This window comes from Loxodonta africana, chromosome 7 (genome assembly GCF_030014295.1).
Source record: "Loxodonta africana isolate mLoxAfr1 chromosome 7, mLoxAfr1.hap2, whole genome shotgun sequence".
Taxonomy (NCBI): domain Eukaryota; kingdom Metazoa; phylum Chordata; class Mammalia; order Proboscidea; family Elephantidae; genus Loxodonta; species Loxodonta africana.
Window position 1 is genome coordinate 92,928,820 of NC_087348.1, and position 18,324 is coordinate 92,947,143.

At 49.1% G+C, this 18,324-nt stretch overlaps 1 protein-coding gene across 1 annotated transcript in view; it reads right to left on the minus strand.

Annotated features, from left to right (window-relative positions):
• Nucleotides 1–8,870: 8,870 nt before the first annotated feature.
• MAP6 (microtubule associated protein 6) overlaps nucleotides 8,871–18,324 on the minus strand; it is a 94,199-nt gene continuing 84,745 nt past the window's right edge. The window contains exon 4 of the mRNA XM_003420031.4: nucleotides 8,871–10,348. Coding sequence (XP_003420079.1) covers nucleotides 9,223–10,348 — 1,126 coding nt within the window. The 3' untranslated portion in view covers nucleotides 8,871–9,222. The remainder of the gene's footprint in view (nucleotides 10,349–18,324) is intronic.

Genomic DNA, 18,324 nt, shown 5'->3' on the forward strand with positions numbered 1-18,324 from the left:
TGCTGAACCTCGCCCCACTCCCATCTCCAGTGTCTCATTTGTGGGGGGAGCCCGAGTTCACATGCCCAGGCACGGGCTGACCCACCTGACCATTCCAGCAAGAATTAGGGCTTTTGCACTAAAATACGCATACTGAGGAGTGGTCGGCTTTTGTACTTTTTCTTGCTGTCTTTCCTTCATTTACCTGCTGTTGGTAGAAGCCAGAGATCAGGAACTCAACAGGAGAGGGGACGGGGGCACAGGAAGGAGAGGGGAGTGCTGAGCATGTTACTTTGTTTATCAAGATAGTTTTGTGCTGCGGTTGCCAAATTACATTGTCAGTTGAATACATAGCATTGCTAGGTTTTGGGTGATATTCAGGGCACTGATCCCAGGGTGGGAATTAGAAAAAGTACATATGGGAAGATTGGGATGACTTAGAGCACCCCTAGTCCCGAGCCTCCTTGTCAGCGGTCACAGTCCCTGCTCCTTTACCTGATGAGGCTGTGACTGCTTTGCCTGAAGACCTTGAACTGACCTTGCCTTGGAAGTTACCTTGCAAAGTATTTTAGTTGTTTATTGCTGAATAACAAGCCACTCCACGCTTAGTGACTTAAAATAAAAACTATTATTTTTCACGGTTCTGTAGGTTGGGTGGGCAGTTCTTCTGTTGGTCTTGTCTGGATTCACTCCCGTAACTGCATCACTGGATGCTGAGCTCAGCGGGGAGAGTTGAGCCTCTCTCTCCATCCCAGGATTCTTCATGGCATGGTAGCCTCAGGGATCTGAGAGGATGAAGGCAGAAGCTACAAGGCCTCTGGAAGCCTGGACTCTGGAACTGGCATGATGTCATTTCCATCATATTCTGTTGATCAAAGCAAGTCACAAGGCCATCCCAGATGCAAGGGCTGGGGAAGTAGACTCCACCTCTTGATGGGAAGAGTTGCAAAATACTATAGACATGTTTTTCTATCTACCAGGCAAGGGGGAATGGCTTCTCTTCATGCCCCACTCCCATTGTCTCCAGTCCCATAATGGTAGTTAGATCCTTGCCTGCCTCAGGGGACTCATTGCAGAGTCAATCTGCTAGGAGACATACACAACAAAAGAATTGTAAGATTTTGCTAATTTATATCAGCAGAAATCTAGGTAGTGTATGTGGGAGTGTTTTCTGTAGGTGCTAAACCAGGGAGAAAGGAGCATAATTTTCATTGCATTAAAATACACATACTGAGGAGTGGTTAGCTTTTGTGTTTTTTCTTCCTGTCTTTCCTTCATTTACTCACTGTTGGTAGAAGCCAGAGATGATAAACTCAACAGAAGAGGGGAGTGCTGAGCTCGTTACGTAGTTTATCAAGGTAAGAGTTTTGTGCTGCAGTTGCCAAATTACATTGTCAGTTGAATTCACAACACTGCTAGGTTTTGGGTGATATCCAGGACAGCGATCTCAAGGTGAGAATTAGAAAGGGGATGTATGGGATGTATTATTGATATAGGTAATATTCACCTGAGAATCAACATGCCAATTCGAGCAATTCGGAGTGGTTTTCATTATTTGCTTAGCTGGTTGACTAAAACCTGGATTCAACGGAGGCCTATGCTAATCGAAATTGAAATGCTTTAATATGGAGTAAAGGATCCAAAGACAAAGGCAGGAATGTTTAGGTAGATTTACCCTATGTGACTCACTCATACGCCCTGGCCAAGTTCTATACTCCAAAAAAACAAAAGTCAAAAACAAAACCCCCACACCAAAAGCAGTTGCCTTCAAACTGATTCTGACTCACAGCAACGCCATGTGTGTCAGAGTAGAGCTGTGCTCTGTAGGGTTTTCAATGGCTGATTTTTCAATTTCCTGAGCACCTCTGGGTAGACTCAAACTGCGAAATTTTCAGTTAGCAGCCAAGTGCTTTAACCTTTTGTACCACCCGGGAATGTCTTCCACACCCCTAACTTTTACAGAGCCTAGAAGACACTCCCTTCACCAAGGCATCAAGAAATACGTTCATGAGGGGAACATCTTTGAAACATGTTGTAGTACTTGTTTTCTGGAGGCTGGGCATATCGGTGGAAGATGCTGCCACAGAAAGGGCTCCATGACTTCAGTGGAAATGATGGGATCCCAGGGGAACAGAGGATAAGCAGAAGCACTTGACCACCAGGAACATCAGACCTCAAGTGGTAATCAGAATGGTCTGACTCACAGGTGACTTTAGCAAAGGCTGATTGACCAAGTGCCAAATAGACCAAAATAGATGGGTAGCCCTCTAAGGTCCTCCTTTATATAATATGAACAGTAAAACACAACAACAGATGAACAAAAACCTCCAGGCCTGTTAAGCAGAAGAAGCCTGACTTGAGCACCTGTGAAAAAGCCTGACCCAAAGTCCCTCGAGTGAAAGACCAGTAGCCTTCAGGAAGGACCCTTCAGTAGCAACACAAATACACATGGCAAATCTTCCTTTTAGCCTCCTCAAAGGGTACTGGGCCATTTGTCAGAGAACTGTACACTGTGGAAAGGAAAATACACAGGCTTTTCAGGGATTAGTGGGCATTGAGTCTATCTAGTGCTAATTCCTGAGGGCCCAGAAAGCCACAGTGTAGGGGATGAGGTGGGTCAGGTGATAACTGGGAGTTTTAACTCAAGACCAATGTATCCAGTGGAACCCTGGACTAATCCTGCAATTTTTTTTTTTAATTTCAAGGTGTATAATTGAAATAGTCATCCTCAGCAACAGATAAAATTCATGCATGAGCCTCTAGACCTGTGGAATAAGGGCTACTGTGGTAGAAAGCAAGACCTGGTGATCCAGTGGTTAAGAGCTCTGCTGCTAACCAAAAGGTCAGCAGGTTGAATCTACCAGCCACTCCTTGGAAACACTATAGGGCAGTTTTACTCTGTCCTATAAGGTTGCTATGAGTTAGAATTGACTCGACAGCAATGGGTATGCCCCTCACTGGCAATAAGAGACACAGCACTTGTTGGGCTTATGTGTATTTTGGAGGCAACATGTATTATGTTTGGTACAATGCTCTAATCTATTGACTGATCTGTAAGGGTGCCACCTTTGAGTGGGGCCCCGAGCAAGAGAAGGCTTTCAGGTGGTCCAGGCTGAAGGGCAAGCAGCTCTGCCACATGGTCCTGATGACCCAGCAGATCCAAAAGCGATTCAAGTATCTACAGCAGATGAGGGTGATCTTTGAATCCATGGCAAATCCTGACAGAAGGATCACAATGCAGTATTCTAGGATGTAGGAGCAAACTCGGGTATCCTTTAGCAAGCAATTTTCCTCCTTTTGAGGAAGAACTGTCTACTTGCTGCTGGGCCCTAGCTGAGAATGGTCCCTGTGTAGGAGACACCAGGTGACTGAAAGTAATTAGTGACTGAAACAAACTTCTCTTTTCTCAGGGATTCTTGGGGTATAGGTGGCTCATTGATTGTTAAATGGAATGTTGGTGAATTGTGCATCTGGTATGCAAACACATCCTATTTCTCCCTTTTCTAATCCCCCATCCCCAGGAATTGGGCTTCCGCTCCCTCTACTCCAGAGAGTCTGCAGTTGCCAAGATCACCAGGGATCTCTTTATTGCTAGTGCAATGGACATTTAAGAAAAACTTACTTATTCTGGAAATGTGGAAAATTTCAAACACATATGAAAGTTGAGAGAATACTATAATGAATTTCCATGTACCTATCACAAAACTTCAGTTGGTGTCAAAATTTTCCCCATTTTGTTCAATGGATACTTCACACCCCGCGTCCAGAAAAATAACATTATTTATTAATTAGCTGGCACACCTTTTTATTAACTTTCCCTATAGTTTTTGGCTATATACTATTTACCACTTCATATGACAATAGTTTCATAATTTTTAAATATAAAGCATAGATGATAGGTAATTCAGTCTTCTAGCATAGTTGATTAAAAAAAGTATTTTTTAAATCAGTGGACACTTTTAATCCTTATCTTAGGGAACTCTCGTGGTCTCTGACCCTGTTGACCACTTCCTGTTAATGGTTTCCTCAAGGTGGCACTCTTTTCTGGTTCCCGTCCCATGGCAAGCTCCATTCAGGCTCTCCTTCCTCTGCCTGTCCTTTCAAGGCTGGTATTCCCCAGGGTTCTGTCTTGAACGCTCATCCTCTCATTTTCTAGTTTCCCTGGCTAAGCTCTTTCTTTCTCTCATGGCCTCCCAAAGGCCCCTGGGCCACATCTCATAATGTCCCCATCTCTGCTTCCAGCCCAGACTTCTCTCCCAGGCTCAGAGCCCCATATCCAGTTGTCTCCTGGACACCTCTCCTTGGCTGCCCCACAGGCACCTCCCACTCCATCATGTACCAAACTGAGCTCATTCTCCTGCCAAAACCTTGTGTCCTGTATTCTCCATTCATCTATTCAACATATATTTATTAAATGCCCATTGGGTAAGGAAAAATTCAAGATTTTGGAATAAGCAATAGAAATTACAGTGATAATACAAAAGAATGGGCAATAACAAGTGTGGGTGAGGTTGTAGAGAAATTGGAACCCTCATACATTGCTGGTGGGAATGTAAAATGGCACAGCCCTGGAGCAACCAGAACCAGGTTTGGGCCATGGGGGATGTTAAACTGGATGGCCTGAGGTGGAGAGGGGTTTAAAGTGTAGGTGCTTTGATGGACGAGGAGTAGAGTGGCCTGACTTGGGGAATGGGGATGTTGAAAAAAGGCAGGGACTTGGATTGCAGTGCTTCTGAGGGATGGACTCAGATGTGGATGGCTACAGAGGTGTTTGGGGAACCTGAGTGTAACACCATGACCTGTGGAGGCTTTGGGAGCTCCCTGACCAAGCATGGTATAGAGAGAGCGGGGCCACCAATGCATCACTGGCTTGGGATGGGGGCAGCCATAGTGACAACTTCTGTGCATTTTCATCTCAGTATGGCCTAAGCCTCCTGGAATTGTGACCAGTCCCAGGGACAGGACGAAGCTCCCTTAAAATGACTAATACTAGAGTTCCCACCCATCCTGGCAGTGAGGAGAGGGGGCTCCAACTAGATTTCATTTATCAAGATACAGTAAGCCTCCTGGAATTGTGACCAGTCCCAGGGACAGGATGAAGCTCCCTTAAAATGACTAATACTAGAGTTCCCACCCATCCTGACAGTGAGGAGAGGGGGCTCCAACTAGATTTCATTTATCAAGATACAGTAATGTGGCATTTCTTAGACCCTTCTATGCTGTGGTGATTCAGGGGTAGAATTCTCCCCTTCTATGTAGGAGGAGACCCATGTTCTACTCCTGGCCAGTGCACCCCATGCATAGCTATCACCTGTGTGTCACTGGAGGCTTGCAGCATGTTGCTATGATGCTGAACAGGTTTCAGCCAAGCTCCTAGACTAAAATTAACAAGGAAGAAAGGTCTGGTGATCTACATCTGAAAACCAGCCAGTGAAAAAACCCTGTGGATCACAATGGTCCTATCTGCAACCAGTCATAGGGACGGCACAGCGTTTTGTTCTGTTATGCATAAGGTCACCAAGAGTTGGAGGTGGTTCCATGGCCGCTAACAACAAGAAACGCCATGATGTAATTCATATAAAGAATTATAAACTGCGATATGTGTGCGATAAGAGGAAGTGGCCATGGAGATGCAAAGAATGGGCAGATTCAATATTTACTTATTTAGCAGGCAGAGTGAAAAGGTCTGAATGACTGGAAGTGAAGGGTGGGAGACCGGTGCAAAAAATGGTTTTCAGGTTTCTGGCTGAGAACTCTGTCAACCGCAGTGCACTCCCCACCCTCCTCTTTGAGGCGATCCGTCCACCCCATGACAAAGACTCCTGAAGGAATCTCTCCAGTCTGACCCGACTTCTGCTCCCAACCGACTATCCGCAAGGACCTTCCCTCCACTCCCTCAAGATGTCAACTGGTACCCAGGCAGGCGGAGCACGCAGCAAGTGTTAAGGGCGGGAACCACCGTATGAGAGAATAAATTCTGGCCTTTCCCGGACCAGCCACCAGAGGTTCCAGCGAGGCCTCGGCCCAACTCCGAGAGCAGTCCCCAAGTCCTCCTTCAGGTGGCGCCAGCTCCTCGCCTCGGCGGGCGGGCGTGGCCCGTGCAGGGTCCCTCCCAGGTCCCGCCGGCTCCCCAGTCGTTGCCCTTCCGACGGGCACGACTGGTACCCCAAGGTCCGCGGGAGCCTGGCTCCACCGGCTGGAGCCCGAAGCCCAGGTCCAGGGAAACTACCCCTGGAACCGCTGCCCGGGAGCCCGGACAGTGAATGAGCCCCCGGGCGCGGAGGTGTGCAAGTGCGCAGACGCTGTGGGCTGGGGCTGTGAGGCTAGAGGATTCCGGCTCGGGGTCCTGCGCTCTAAGATTCTGAGCCGAGAGCCAGGTTCGCGGGCTCCGTGGGCTTAGACGTCTAGAGTCCGCCATCCTCTGTCTGGGCCTCTTCGGGAAGGATTCCAGCTGGCGGGCTCCGATGCTGGTTGATCTGAGCCTGGGGTCCCAGCAGGTCGGATTTGCCCTGGGCGGGCGCTGTCTCCCCTTCCGGAGACCCCGCCTTCCCCGCCGGGTCCCGGCAGCCTCAGCGCGTCCTGGGCCCTTCCCGAGGCTACCCGGCTCGGGCCGGCAAGGGGCGCCGCTTCCACCCCGACCCCAGGAGCCGTCTGCCCCCGTCCCCCAGGCCAGCGGCATCTGTGACGGTGGAGGACCCGGAGCGGCCGTTGTCGTTTATCATGATCCGCTACGCTGTCGCCCGCCGGCCAGCCCTCGCCCAGGAGTGGAGATGATGGATGATGGAGGTGGGGCTGGCAAATAGCTGCTAGAGGCCATGAATGTAGGCTGTGTCTGAGAACTCCAAAGAAAGACTAGTTCATTTTCCGCCTTTCCCGGCTCCAGGCCATGGGGAGGCCCTGAGCTGATCGCCTTCCCTCACTGGGTATTCTTTCTACGCAGAGGAGGACTGGACTGGGCGCGGTGGGCAGGGGTGGCCTGCGCTCCTAGGCTCTGAGCCTTGCGGCTCCACCCTGGATTTGGAGGTTTTCCGCCTCAGGCTCTCTAATCCGTCTAGACCGTTTTACAAGTGAGGGAATTGAAGTGGCTGTTGCCGGGCTGTAGCCCAGGCCTGCCTGGCTCCCAAGTGAAAGCTGCCACGTGTAACAGCCAGTTCCTCTGTCCTCCTCTCCACTATCTCAGCTTTAGACACTGCGCATCACTCCTTACTGAATCACTCCCGGCAGCGCAGGCCCCTGGGTTCTCCTTACAGGTCTGGGCGAGTCCTCAGCTTACTTTGAGCACGTCTCCTCCCACCTGTTAAATGTCTCCAGAGTTTTGAATTGAGCCTACTTCTATCTATTCTGTACACTTGTCCCTGGGGGAGCTCAACCTCCCCTGAGTGGGGCTTCAGTGACCATCCTCCCTCAAGCCCCTCCCCTCATCTCAACCCCCCCGCCCCCCCCCCCCCGACAAAGGCAGCTGACTTTAAGAGCCCTGGTGGTAACCAATGGCCTCCTGGACTTCTCTGGATGTCTCCAAGACCCTGGGGAGGTGTGTGTCAAGGGACCAAGTGTGTGGGTCAGAGGGCAAACTGAAGGCAGGAGAGAAGCATCCACATACTCCTTTAGCCTCAAGGAGGCCTTTTCTTGTCTGCAGGTCCCTGGCCTATTAGAACTCACATGAGGGGCTTCTTCTGTGTTGTGCCAGGAAGAGACCTCACGTGCAGAGGAAAGGGGTTATAGAGGTGACTTGGGGGCAGAAAACCCTGGTGCTGTTGGGAGTAGGGTGAGGAGGCAGGCGTGGGGACAGTTGGATGGGGAAGGCTTGCTCAGAAAACTGGAGTTCTTTAAAAGGGACCTCGAAAAGAAATTAGTGTCTACAGTGGGACCCAGCTTTTATAAAGGGGTGGGAGTGTTCCTTGGGACCCAGCTTTGGTGGGGCAACAATGGAACCTCCCCCACCTGCAGCTCTGGGCATGGTTTTAAAAGGGAAGCTGCCACACAGTCTTGTGGCCCACACCAGTGGTATCCTTGCATGACCATCCCTAACCAATGCTGAGCTTCAGGCTTGCTGGCAGCTTCTCAGTCCTCTTCCCATGGCCTAGCTGTGATTCTCCCTAAGCCTGTCAGCTCCACACAGGCCACACAGTGGGTCCCCTGGTTCCAGCCTCCTCCCTCCCCAAGGTCCTGGGATTCAGAAAACTGGTCATCCCTACCTGGTCCCAATTTTCTGCCATAGAGACCTGCTATATCCTGGGTCAAGCCCTTAGGCAAACTAGGTTCCTTTCATTCAGTGACTTTCAGAGGGAGAGGAGTTTACCCTGGCCCTGCAGCCACACCCATGTTGCCCCTTTCCATCCATGCCTGGGCGGTCCATCACCCTGTCTGAACTTCACTTTCTTCAGGAAGACTTCCTGATTGCCTTTAACTAGGTGTTCCCACTTCACTGTACTCGAAAAGCCAGGCCTTTCCTAGTCCTAGGCCCTCATTCCACACATAATATTGTGTCATAAAGCTGCGACTTCTTTACTATGGTGACCCCAACGCTTGGTACTGAGCCTGGCACAAAGTAAGTGCTAAAGAAAAGTCTGCTGCATGAATGAATGAATGGGGGACTTCAGGTATTTTTTAGAAGCTCCTGGGTGAGCTGCCCCGGTTAGGTTCTGCCCTCGTAAGTGTACAGGGACTTAAGACTAAAGGTCTGGTTTTCTCAAGTTTGGCCTCTGAATGAACTTTAAGACTGAACCTTTGGAAAACAACTGTCACCCATAATTACCCTGGGCCAACTGTGTCCCTATTCCTGTTTCCTCTGCAGACTTCGACTCTGACTCACACAGGGCTCAACCTGCTGGGATTTGGCACCTCTTGCTAGGCTTTCATGGGATCTGACCCTGCCTTGTCCTGCCCCACAACTGGATGATGGGGTCCTGTCTTCAGTATCCTAGCATCTCCTGCCACTCCTATCTCATGCTGACAACTCAGAGGAGCTGGGGATTTCTCAGATTCCTCTGGTCTAGTTGGGTGAATGCAGAGCCCTACGCACACATACACATACGCACGCACGCACGCACGCGCACACACACACACACATACACACACAGAACCAGAGAGAGACAGTGCTGAGCCAGGGTGACCAGTTTTATTAGATTCCAGCAAGACTATATGGTATGTGTTTCATGCAGATTAAATATATGTCTTTACTGCCCCTGGGAGGGGAGCACATTCACTGCTAGTTCCTTCATTGGCATGTCAGGGGGGTGAGTGTCAAGGGGAATCCTCAATATATTCCGAATGGGGGACAGTTGGGATCACGACTGGGGGTGGAGGTGAGACAGTGGGTAGCTCTAGGCCCCTGGGACCTTGAGTCTTCAGACATTCAGGGACCATAGGACCTTGGTCCTTTGCTGGTGCTGGCACTAGAGGATCTTGTTCTTTCAGAGGCCCCGGGATTATAGGAACTTGATCCTTCACAGGCTCAGGTATCACAGGGCCTTGATTCTTTGGAGGCTCTGGAACCGTGGGATCTTGATCCTTGACTAGGGCTGGGATCATGGGACCTTGATTCTTCACAGTGTCAGGGCCCACAGGACCTTGAATCTTTACAGGTGCCACAACCACAGAATCGTGGTCCTTCAGCTGCTCTGGAGCCACTAAACCTTGATTCTTTATAGGGTCAGAGACCACAGGACCTTGATTCTCTATAGGTGCTATGAGCATGGGACTTTGATCCTTCAGATACTCTGGGACCATGGGGCCTTGATCCTTGACCGGTGCTGGGGCCAAGGGACCTTGAGTCTTCTCACACTCAGGGACCACTGGGCTTTGGTCCTTCAGGGGCTCAGGTGCCATAGAACCTTGCTTCTGGACTCTTTCTGGGATCATTGGACTTTGATTCTTTAGAGAAATGGGGACCATGGGACTGTGGTCCTTGACTGGCGCTGAGATCATGGGACCTTCATTCTTTAAAGGCTCAGGCACCACACAATCTTGATCCTTGACTTGTGTTGGGACCACAGGACCTTGATCCTTTAGCAGCTCTGGGACCACAGGACCTTGATCTTTCAGAGGCTCTGGGACCACGGGACCTTGATCCTTCAGAGGCTCTGGGACCACGGGACCTTGATCCTTCAGAGGCTCTGGGACCACGGGACCTTGATCTTTCAGAGGCTCTGGGACCACGGGACCTTGATCCTTCAGAGGCTCTGGGACCATAGGACCTTGATCCTTTGGAGGTCCTGGGTCTGTGGAACCTTGATCTTTCGTAGGCTCTGGGATCACAGGACCTTGACCTTTCAGAGGCCCTGGAACTATGAGTCCTTGATCCTTGTCTGGCTCTGGGGCTATAGGACCTCGATTCTCCTGTGAATCACCGGCAGGTTGATCCAGACTCCTGCAAAGGAGAGAGAGGTGGTCACTGTGAGAGCCAGTGCTCAGACCAGGGATGGGGCAGAGCACAGATTGCCTGATAAGTCTTGGCCTAGTGGAGCCTGGGCAGGGCAGCTCTTGCTGGAGAGCCAGGAGGAGAATCTGATTTCCATGACCTTAGTATAGACCATGGCTGTGGGGAGGGGTAGGCTCAGGAATCATTCATTGTGCTTGCCAATTGATTATAACCTGCACGTGGCACAGAGGGTGGTACCCTGGTGGTGATAGCAGTACTATAGCTGGACTCGGAGTCCTCCAGTAGGCATCCCAACATTCCACCCAACCCAGGCCCTTCCTTCCTTCAGGATAGTTGGGTCCATCCTGGGAGTCCTATTTTAGCTGTCCAATCAGATAACCCTACCGGCCAGGGTGTTCCTTCCTTGTTCTCAGGTCCTTCCAAGGTTCCTTCCCTTCCCCTGACCCCCTTAAGGGCTGAGTGTAGGGAGGGAGGAGCAAAGGGCCCATGGCGTACCAACAATTGGGGCAGTGGAAATGTGCTCCCATCTACCTCACCTGCAGGGGGAGGTGTATTTTATCTGACATTGTTTAGAATTGCCAGCACATAAAAAAAAAAAAAAAAAAGCAGACCAGCTTTTAATTGGTTTTATTATTGCTTTTAAATTCTCTATAGAAATGCACCCCATTATTGCCTGCAGCCAGGGTGGACCGCTCCCATCACCTCCACTTGACTTTGGTAGGCCACTGGCTGGGACTCCCAGGCAGTGAAAAGGCCCTGATTCCCTCAATCCAGCCCACTTCCAGCTTTCTCCTCTCCTGCCCTCCCTTTACTCTTCTCAGGCTCTTCCCCTTGCTTACTGTAAGGCTGCTGGGCTTATTTCCTTACAGCCAAGAGTCCAAGCCTCTCAACAGAATCCTCATGGGCTGCTACCCTACCCTACGTTGCTTTGCTTGGCCTCTGGTCCATCCATATCATGGGTGGCACGTGGCATCATTGACACGCAAAGGCGAACATTGCCGTGCTCAGCTGGGGCAGTCTGGAGCTGTCTGTTTAGAATGCGTGCTCCTTCTGTGCTGAGAGTCGCCATTGAAAAGCGGCGTTGCTCAGTATCACAAGCCCTGCACACCTTCAGTGCACTCTACATTCCAAATAGCTTCTTTCCACATCTCCTTGACTTGTTTAGGGACCACAGGACCTTGATCCTTCAGAAGCTCTGGGACCATAGGACCTTGATCCTTTGGAGGCCCTGGGTCCATGGAACCTTGATCTTTCATAGGCTCTGGGATCACAGGACCTTGACCTTTCCGAGGCCCCGGGACTATGAGCACCCTGTGAAACACCCAGGGAGGATTTTATGATCTCTATGTGTCTGATGAAGAAACTGAGGTCTGAAGACGGCAAGTGATGTGGAAAGTGAGGGGGGCCTGCCTGGACTAGAGTCTGGGTGCTTCCAATCCTGGAGCCTGTGCTCCTTCCCTTGGAGTGCCTGGCACATAGTACATGCTCAATACACGATTGCTATAACTCGTTTACACTTTGTGGCCAACCAAGTCTTTAAGCTTAAAACCACTAGCATTTTAACAATTCCTCATGGATTTTAGGATGATGTCTTATTTATTAAAGCTGGTCCAATAAAACCTTTACTTGCTTATACTTTCTTAGCTTGTTATAGTTTCATCTCTGTGGGTCTCAGGTATATCATCCATTCATTGGGTATAATGATATTTATGAACTAGAGAACATGTAAGTAGAGTACTTTCTGCCCTGGTATTATTAGGTAGTATTATGATTATTTTCCTATTTACTTAGAAAAAAGTCACACATATTGGGACTATTTTTATTCTGATATGTCTTCCGGATCCAGAAAGCTTCTCAATGTCTTCAGCATTTTTTGCTGCTAGAGGGCTGACAGCTGTCAGCAGAGTACACAGTGGCATGGGCAGCCTACCCGCCCAGTCCCTCTTGATGTCTCTAAATACCACAGTGGAGGAAGGGGGCCAGGCCAGCTTCCTGGCTCAGCATGACACAGAGCACAGCTGCTCTGGACAGGCGGACCCAGCTGGCTGCCTTCAGCATGACCTTAGTGTGTGTGCAGAGAGCCAGGCAAGCCCATGAGAAACGTGCCGAATTCAAGGATGGCATTAAATTACCTCCAATAGCTGGTGCTTGGCAGGAGAGGAAAAATACTTAATTCAGAATAGACTCTAGCAGGAAAGTCATTAGATGAATCCTATCAGATAGTGACACAACCTCAGTGGTGTCATCCTGAAGGGGGTGATGAAGCTGAGAGAGGGGACAAAAGAAGTTGACCAAGGCTTAACTTGATCTCAGGGTGCTTGGGTTGCAAAGCCAACCCCATTGGCAGAACATGGACTCAGAGTCCCCTGCTGGCATGGAGGTTATAAAGAGGGTCAGCCTGGAAGCCCGAGTCACAAAATACATTTTCCTGGATGCACGATTGGCTCCAAAGTTGCGCCCTGAATTTTTGTCTGATGGACACTCCTAAGCCAGCTCTGAGGTAATCCCAGCTTTGCTTGGGTACGTAACCCTAGGCTGCTTTGCTTGGTAAACTTGTTTCACTGGTGGGTTAAGCGTCTTTAATCATGGAAAGGTTTAGAATTAAGATGATGAATTAAACCAAACCCCAAATATTAATCTTTTTTTGGTATTAAATTTAGAAAAAATACGTGTTGATATAGCCCTAAGTATTTGTAATGTTTAAGGTAATTTGGCATATTAGAATATATAACAGCTTAGTGTTGTGATTTTGACACAAACAATGTAACAGAATAATTTAGACTTATTATTTGAAGTTGAAAGATGTAAGCCAATTTTATAAGTTTTTGTAAACAGTGCTGGGACTTTTACAACAACCCAATAGTTACCAGGTTTTAAAACTAATTTAGTTTAAATTATTTATAATTTAATTTAAATGACTTTGGGGAATTGAATTAGTTTGCAAACCTCCCCTTAAAAGGGCTTGTTAAATTTTACTAGCTTTTTGAATTTGTTGCTTTTATAAATTAAGCGCTCATTTTAAAATGAAAACAGCCTCAGGTTTCTCTGTGCACAAAACTGCCCTTAAGGGCACCAAAAACTCTCAATGACACTTACTAATCATCACATAAGGAGCCCTGGTGGTGCAAGGGTTAAGAGCTTGGCTGCTAACCCAAAAGTCAGCTGTTTGAACCCATCAGCGCTCCGCGAGAGAAAAGACCTGGCGATCTGCTTTTTCTATACATAAAGATTACAGCCTAGGAAACCATATGGGGCAGTTCTACCTTGTCCTATAGGGTCACTACGAGTCGGAATCGACTTGATGACGACACCTAATGAATGACAACAACAATCATCACTTGGTTCTACAGTTCTCTGCCCAGCTTCCCCACCTGTAAAGTGCCCCACCACTTGCAGCAGGCAGCAGAAGGCCACAGCAGCACTCCCAGTACTCTCTGTGTGAATGAGACAATGCCCTCTCCTTAGGGTTGAGGCTGGCCCATGGCTGGGAGAGCACAGCCAGGCTGGATCCAGCCCCATCAGACCACAGGCTGGCTGTTCTTGGGCGTGGCCCAACCTGCACAACCAAATCTGGTGCTGTGAGCCAGCTGCAAATCTTCTCAAGATGGCATATGACACAGCCTCTTCTACCTTCTAGCCTGTGTGCCCTGAATGCGCTGCCCTCTCAGAATCTAGAATAACCTGCTGGGCTTATCTTGGCTTCTGTGCTGCTTCTTGCCTGTGAGATCTTGGATAATGACAACCATAAGGACAACCACAACAGACCTCAGTTTCCTCACCTGTAAAATGGGATAACAATACAAATATCAGGGACTATTACCATAACAGAGAATTGGAAGACCCTGTTAGGCAGGGATCTGAAATAATATTGATATTTGTAGAGTGTTTAGAAGCATTAAAATACCTCACAAATTAGTCCATTACTACAATAACTATAATAGCAGTTTACAAAATGCTCACACACTTGTCACATCATCTCACCAGACTTTCAAGGCAGCCCTGGGGAAGGAAGGGAAGTTGGTGGCCAGCCCTGTGATGTCACCCTCCTTGTACTTTCCTCGGCTGTCCCACATGCTGTCTTACATGCTCCCAATGCCACATCTTTTTTTCTGCTTCCTGGACTGCCTTCTCCAACCCACTGTTCCCTGTTGAAGCCTTGCTGATCCTTGAAGGCTCAGCTCAGACCCCACCTTCTTATAAGGTTTTCCTGTATTCCTCTCTCCGAATAGCTTTGGTCTGTATCTCCTTGTAGCACCATTTGACAGTCTCTTTCTCCACATTCACGGTTATCTCAGCAACACGTCAGTTTCTCCCATCATATGTGCTCCCTGAAGGCAGGCACAAAGATGGCCAAACACAAAGATTTGTTGAATTATTATTGCTGAAACCTGGTTCATATTCTATCCCATCACCCTAGCCAGAAACTGGAGTCATCCTTGATACCTTCGTCTCCCTCAGAACCCTCGCCCAACCCAAGTCCCATCTGTTCCAGCTCCTAACATTTATCTCTTGAATTGTTCCATTTTCCCTTGCCACCCCCAACTCACAAGCCATCATCTCTCTGGACCACCGTAACAGCCTCCTAATTGGTATTCCCTGCCCCGTCTATTCTTGCTCTCCCCCAATCCATTGTTCATACAGACATCTAAATGATCTTTCAAAGAAAGCAAACCCAATCACGTCTCTTCTTTGCTTACAATCTTCCGATGGCTTCTCCTTGCACTAAGAATACAGAGAAAAGTCTGTCACAAGACCCCACCTAGCCGACCAGCCTGCTTCTGTTGCCCTCTGTGGCTCTAAGTGCCTGAGCCTCTGAGGACTTTGTTCTGTTCTTCAGCACCCCCTACTGCTTCCCACTTCATGCTTTGTATGTGCTCTTGCCTCCTCCTGGGACATCCTCTTGCACCCTCTTCACCTGGTTAACACCTGTTCATCCTCTAGCTTTCGGCTCACTGGAGCACTTCCCCAGGGACGTCTACCCTGACCCCTAGACCAGGCCAGGGCTCCTGTTACAAGTTCTCCCAGTCCCTGGGACTTTCTTTCCTAGTCTTTATCACAGCTAGTTATTCACATTCTTGTGAATTAAGGTTTCCTACACTAGACTGAAGTGTTCAGATGGGAGGGATCATATCAGTTTTGCACATTATTGTATCCCTGGTACCTACAATAGTACGTGACCCAGGGAAGGACTTGAATAAATACATGCTGAATGAATGAAAGAGAGCCTTTTCTATGCCATACTTTGTTCTGTTTGTGACGTTTAATGTTCCAACACTACACAAGACATCCTAAGTCTTACACACATTTTCTACCTTTGTCCTGTTTCCATGGTGACAGGCAGTGCCTCCTGGGCACACACTGACACTAGATCCATGCTTCACTAGAGTCTGGAAGCATGACTATGGAGCCCTGCCCTTGATTACCTGGAGAAATGGCTTTATTCCCTACCCTTTCCTGCCCTTGCATACAATTCTCATCCCATAATCCACCCATGTGTCTTTTCTTCCCAGACTGTTTCCAGATATACCATCAAGGCAGCCCAGAGGTGAGGCCTTGCTCCAGGGGTTGGACCTTTTCTTGCCCATAGTGGACAAGCGACTCTCCCACAGCCACACAGCTAATGGACACCAGGCCGAGGACTAAAACACAGGCCTCAACATCTCTGAGGGTGGGTGGGAGGGATGCAGTAAACACACTCAGGCCCAAGATGGGCAGAAGGGGCTGAGTGCAGCCCAGGCCAATGCGCCATGGGGTCCTTGGCAGGAGGTGGGAGGGACAATGTACAGCATGATTTCATGCTTTGCTCCCCTCTTGCCTGCCTCCATGAGTCTATGACAAGCACCCACATTTCCCAGACACTGACAAAGCTTCCCAACACGGGGACTGGAAGTGCAGCCACCCAAATGGGATTGCCAGGGAAATCATCTTTGAAAGGCTCATTATTCTTATGAAGACACTGCGGGAGATAAGAAGTCCTTCAGACAAGAAGTCCTCCAAACAAGAACTCTTGCTCTCGCTCTCGCTTCTCTCACCCAACCCCCCCTCCCTCACCCCAGGACTCCGTGGTAGCCTCCATTTTAGCAATTATCCTGTTGTCTGATAATTATCTGCCTCTCCCTCTAGACTGTGGGCTGTGTTTTGTTCATCTTTGCATCACGAGTATCTAGCCCAGTGTCTGGCACGTAGTAGTACCTGGCAGATATTTGTGGGATTAATGGATGGCTGGTGTGTGGCTTTTTCTCTTCATTCTCTTTTATTCATTCATTGGATAAAATCTACTGAGCACCAGCTGGGTGTTAGGCCCTGTGCTGGGGCCCAGCACTGAATGAGACGCGGCCCCCGGGTTGAGGAGTTCCCAGTGTGTCAGGAGGTGACCTGCAAACATGCATGGTGAACACCCTCAGTGTAGAGGCACCGCCACCACCAGCCCTGGCTCCAACAGCTCCTTATCAGCCTGTGTCTCTTCACAGAGAGGTTCAAAGATCCCTTCAGGGGCAAAGATAATACTTTCCTGGAAAAGTCTCCTCTCTCTGTTCCATGAAAGCATAACTCCATAGAGCCAAATCAAAGGCCCCCAGGCTGGAACGACAGACCTGAAGGGTCACCAGGTCTCCAGAACCTGTGCTGCAAGATTCCTGCCATCTGGCTGCCTGGCCACTGTTCAGACCACCGCAGTTGGGGTACCACAGGCCCGTGTGAGGCAGCCTGCTCCACAGTGGGCCTGAGTGTTTAGACCCTGAGAAGAAACCTGTGTTTCAGTCAGCCTACTTCCCTCCCATCCCTGCACTGTTGCCAGTTTTGTGGCCCGGGGTCACCCTTTCAGGTAACACTGAGCCATCTGCCCCAGGATAGCCTTTCAGATACTTGAAGGGGGGCAGTGATTGCAACCCTCTTCATGACTTCTCTGAGTAAGACATACCCCAGAACAGCTCAGACACCTGGTGTCTGGGGCCCTCACTATCCGGACCGTTCTCCTTATAATACATTTCAGGTAGTTCCCATCCCTGGGAAAGTGTGACCCCCAGAACTGAAAGCAATATTGCAGTTGTGGTCTCCAAGGGGGACCACCCGCCTCAGCCCTGGAGTCCACATCTCCATTAATGTAGCCCTCAGCTTCTTTAGCTTTCTCTCAGGCACAACAATGTTGGCTGCCAGAACACTTCTTTCTTCCCATCTACCTAGGAAACCTCTTCTCAGTGAGTGAGTATTCAGTTCCAGGGTTACTTCCTCAATGGAAGCATCTCCAACCCACCATCTCTATGGGTTGAGTCCTTCTTATTCTGTGGTTCCTAGTCACACACCCCACCTACCCCCCAGCCTCATCAGATCAATTGCCAACTGCATCCTAGCTGCCTGGTCAGATTGGGGCTCTTTGAGGGCAGATACCATGTTTTGCTTCATCTTTCTTTCCTCTCTCCCTCCCTCTCTCCCTCCCTCCCTCCCTCCCTCCCTCCATCCCTCCCTCTCTTTCTCACTCCTTCCTCCTACAAACGTTTCATCAACGCCTATTATGTGCTAGGCCCTTGAATACAGCGGAGAACTGAGAGCTCTAGCATAGGGCCATGGTACATAGTAGGAGGCCTACACCCAAGATCACATTCTAACAACTACATTCACATGCCCTATAGATGTTTCCCTACTTTTAGCTGCCTTAGCACCTTTTTGTCCTCCCAAATTGTAACATCTCTTTATGGTGTTCTAGGAGGACTTTATAAAAACTTGACATTTCACATTCACAACAACCCGGTCAGCCAGGCAGATAGGGATCATCCCTGCCTCCATTTTCTAGCTGTGGAAACTGGGCTCAGAAAGGTGAAGAAAATTGCCTAAGGTCACATAGCGAGCATGAGGCAATGTCAGGACCTTAACTGAGGATGACAGACTTAACTTGAGCTCTTTCTACTCTACAACAATACCCTTCAAGGGCATGACTTCAAATACAGAGATTCCAGACTTGTCTGTAG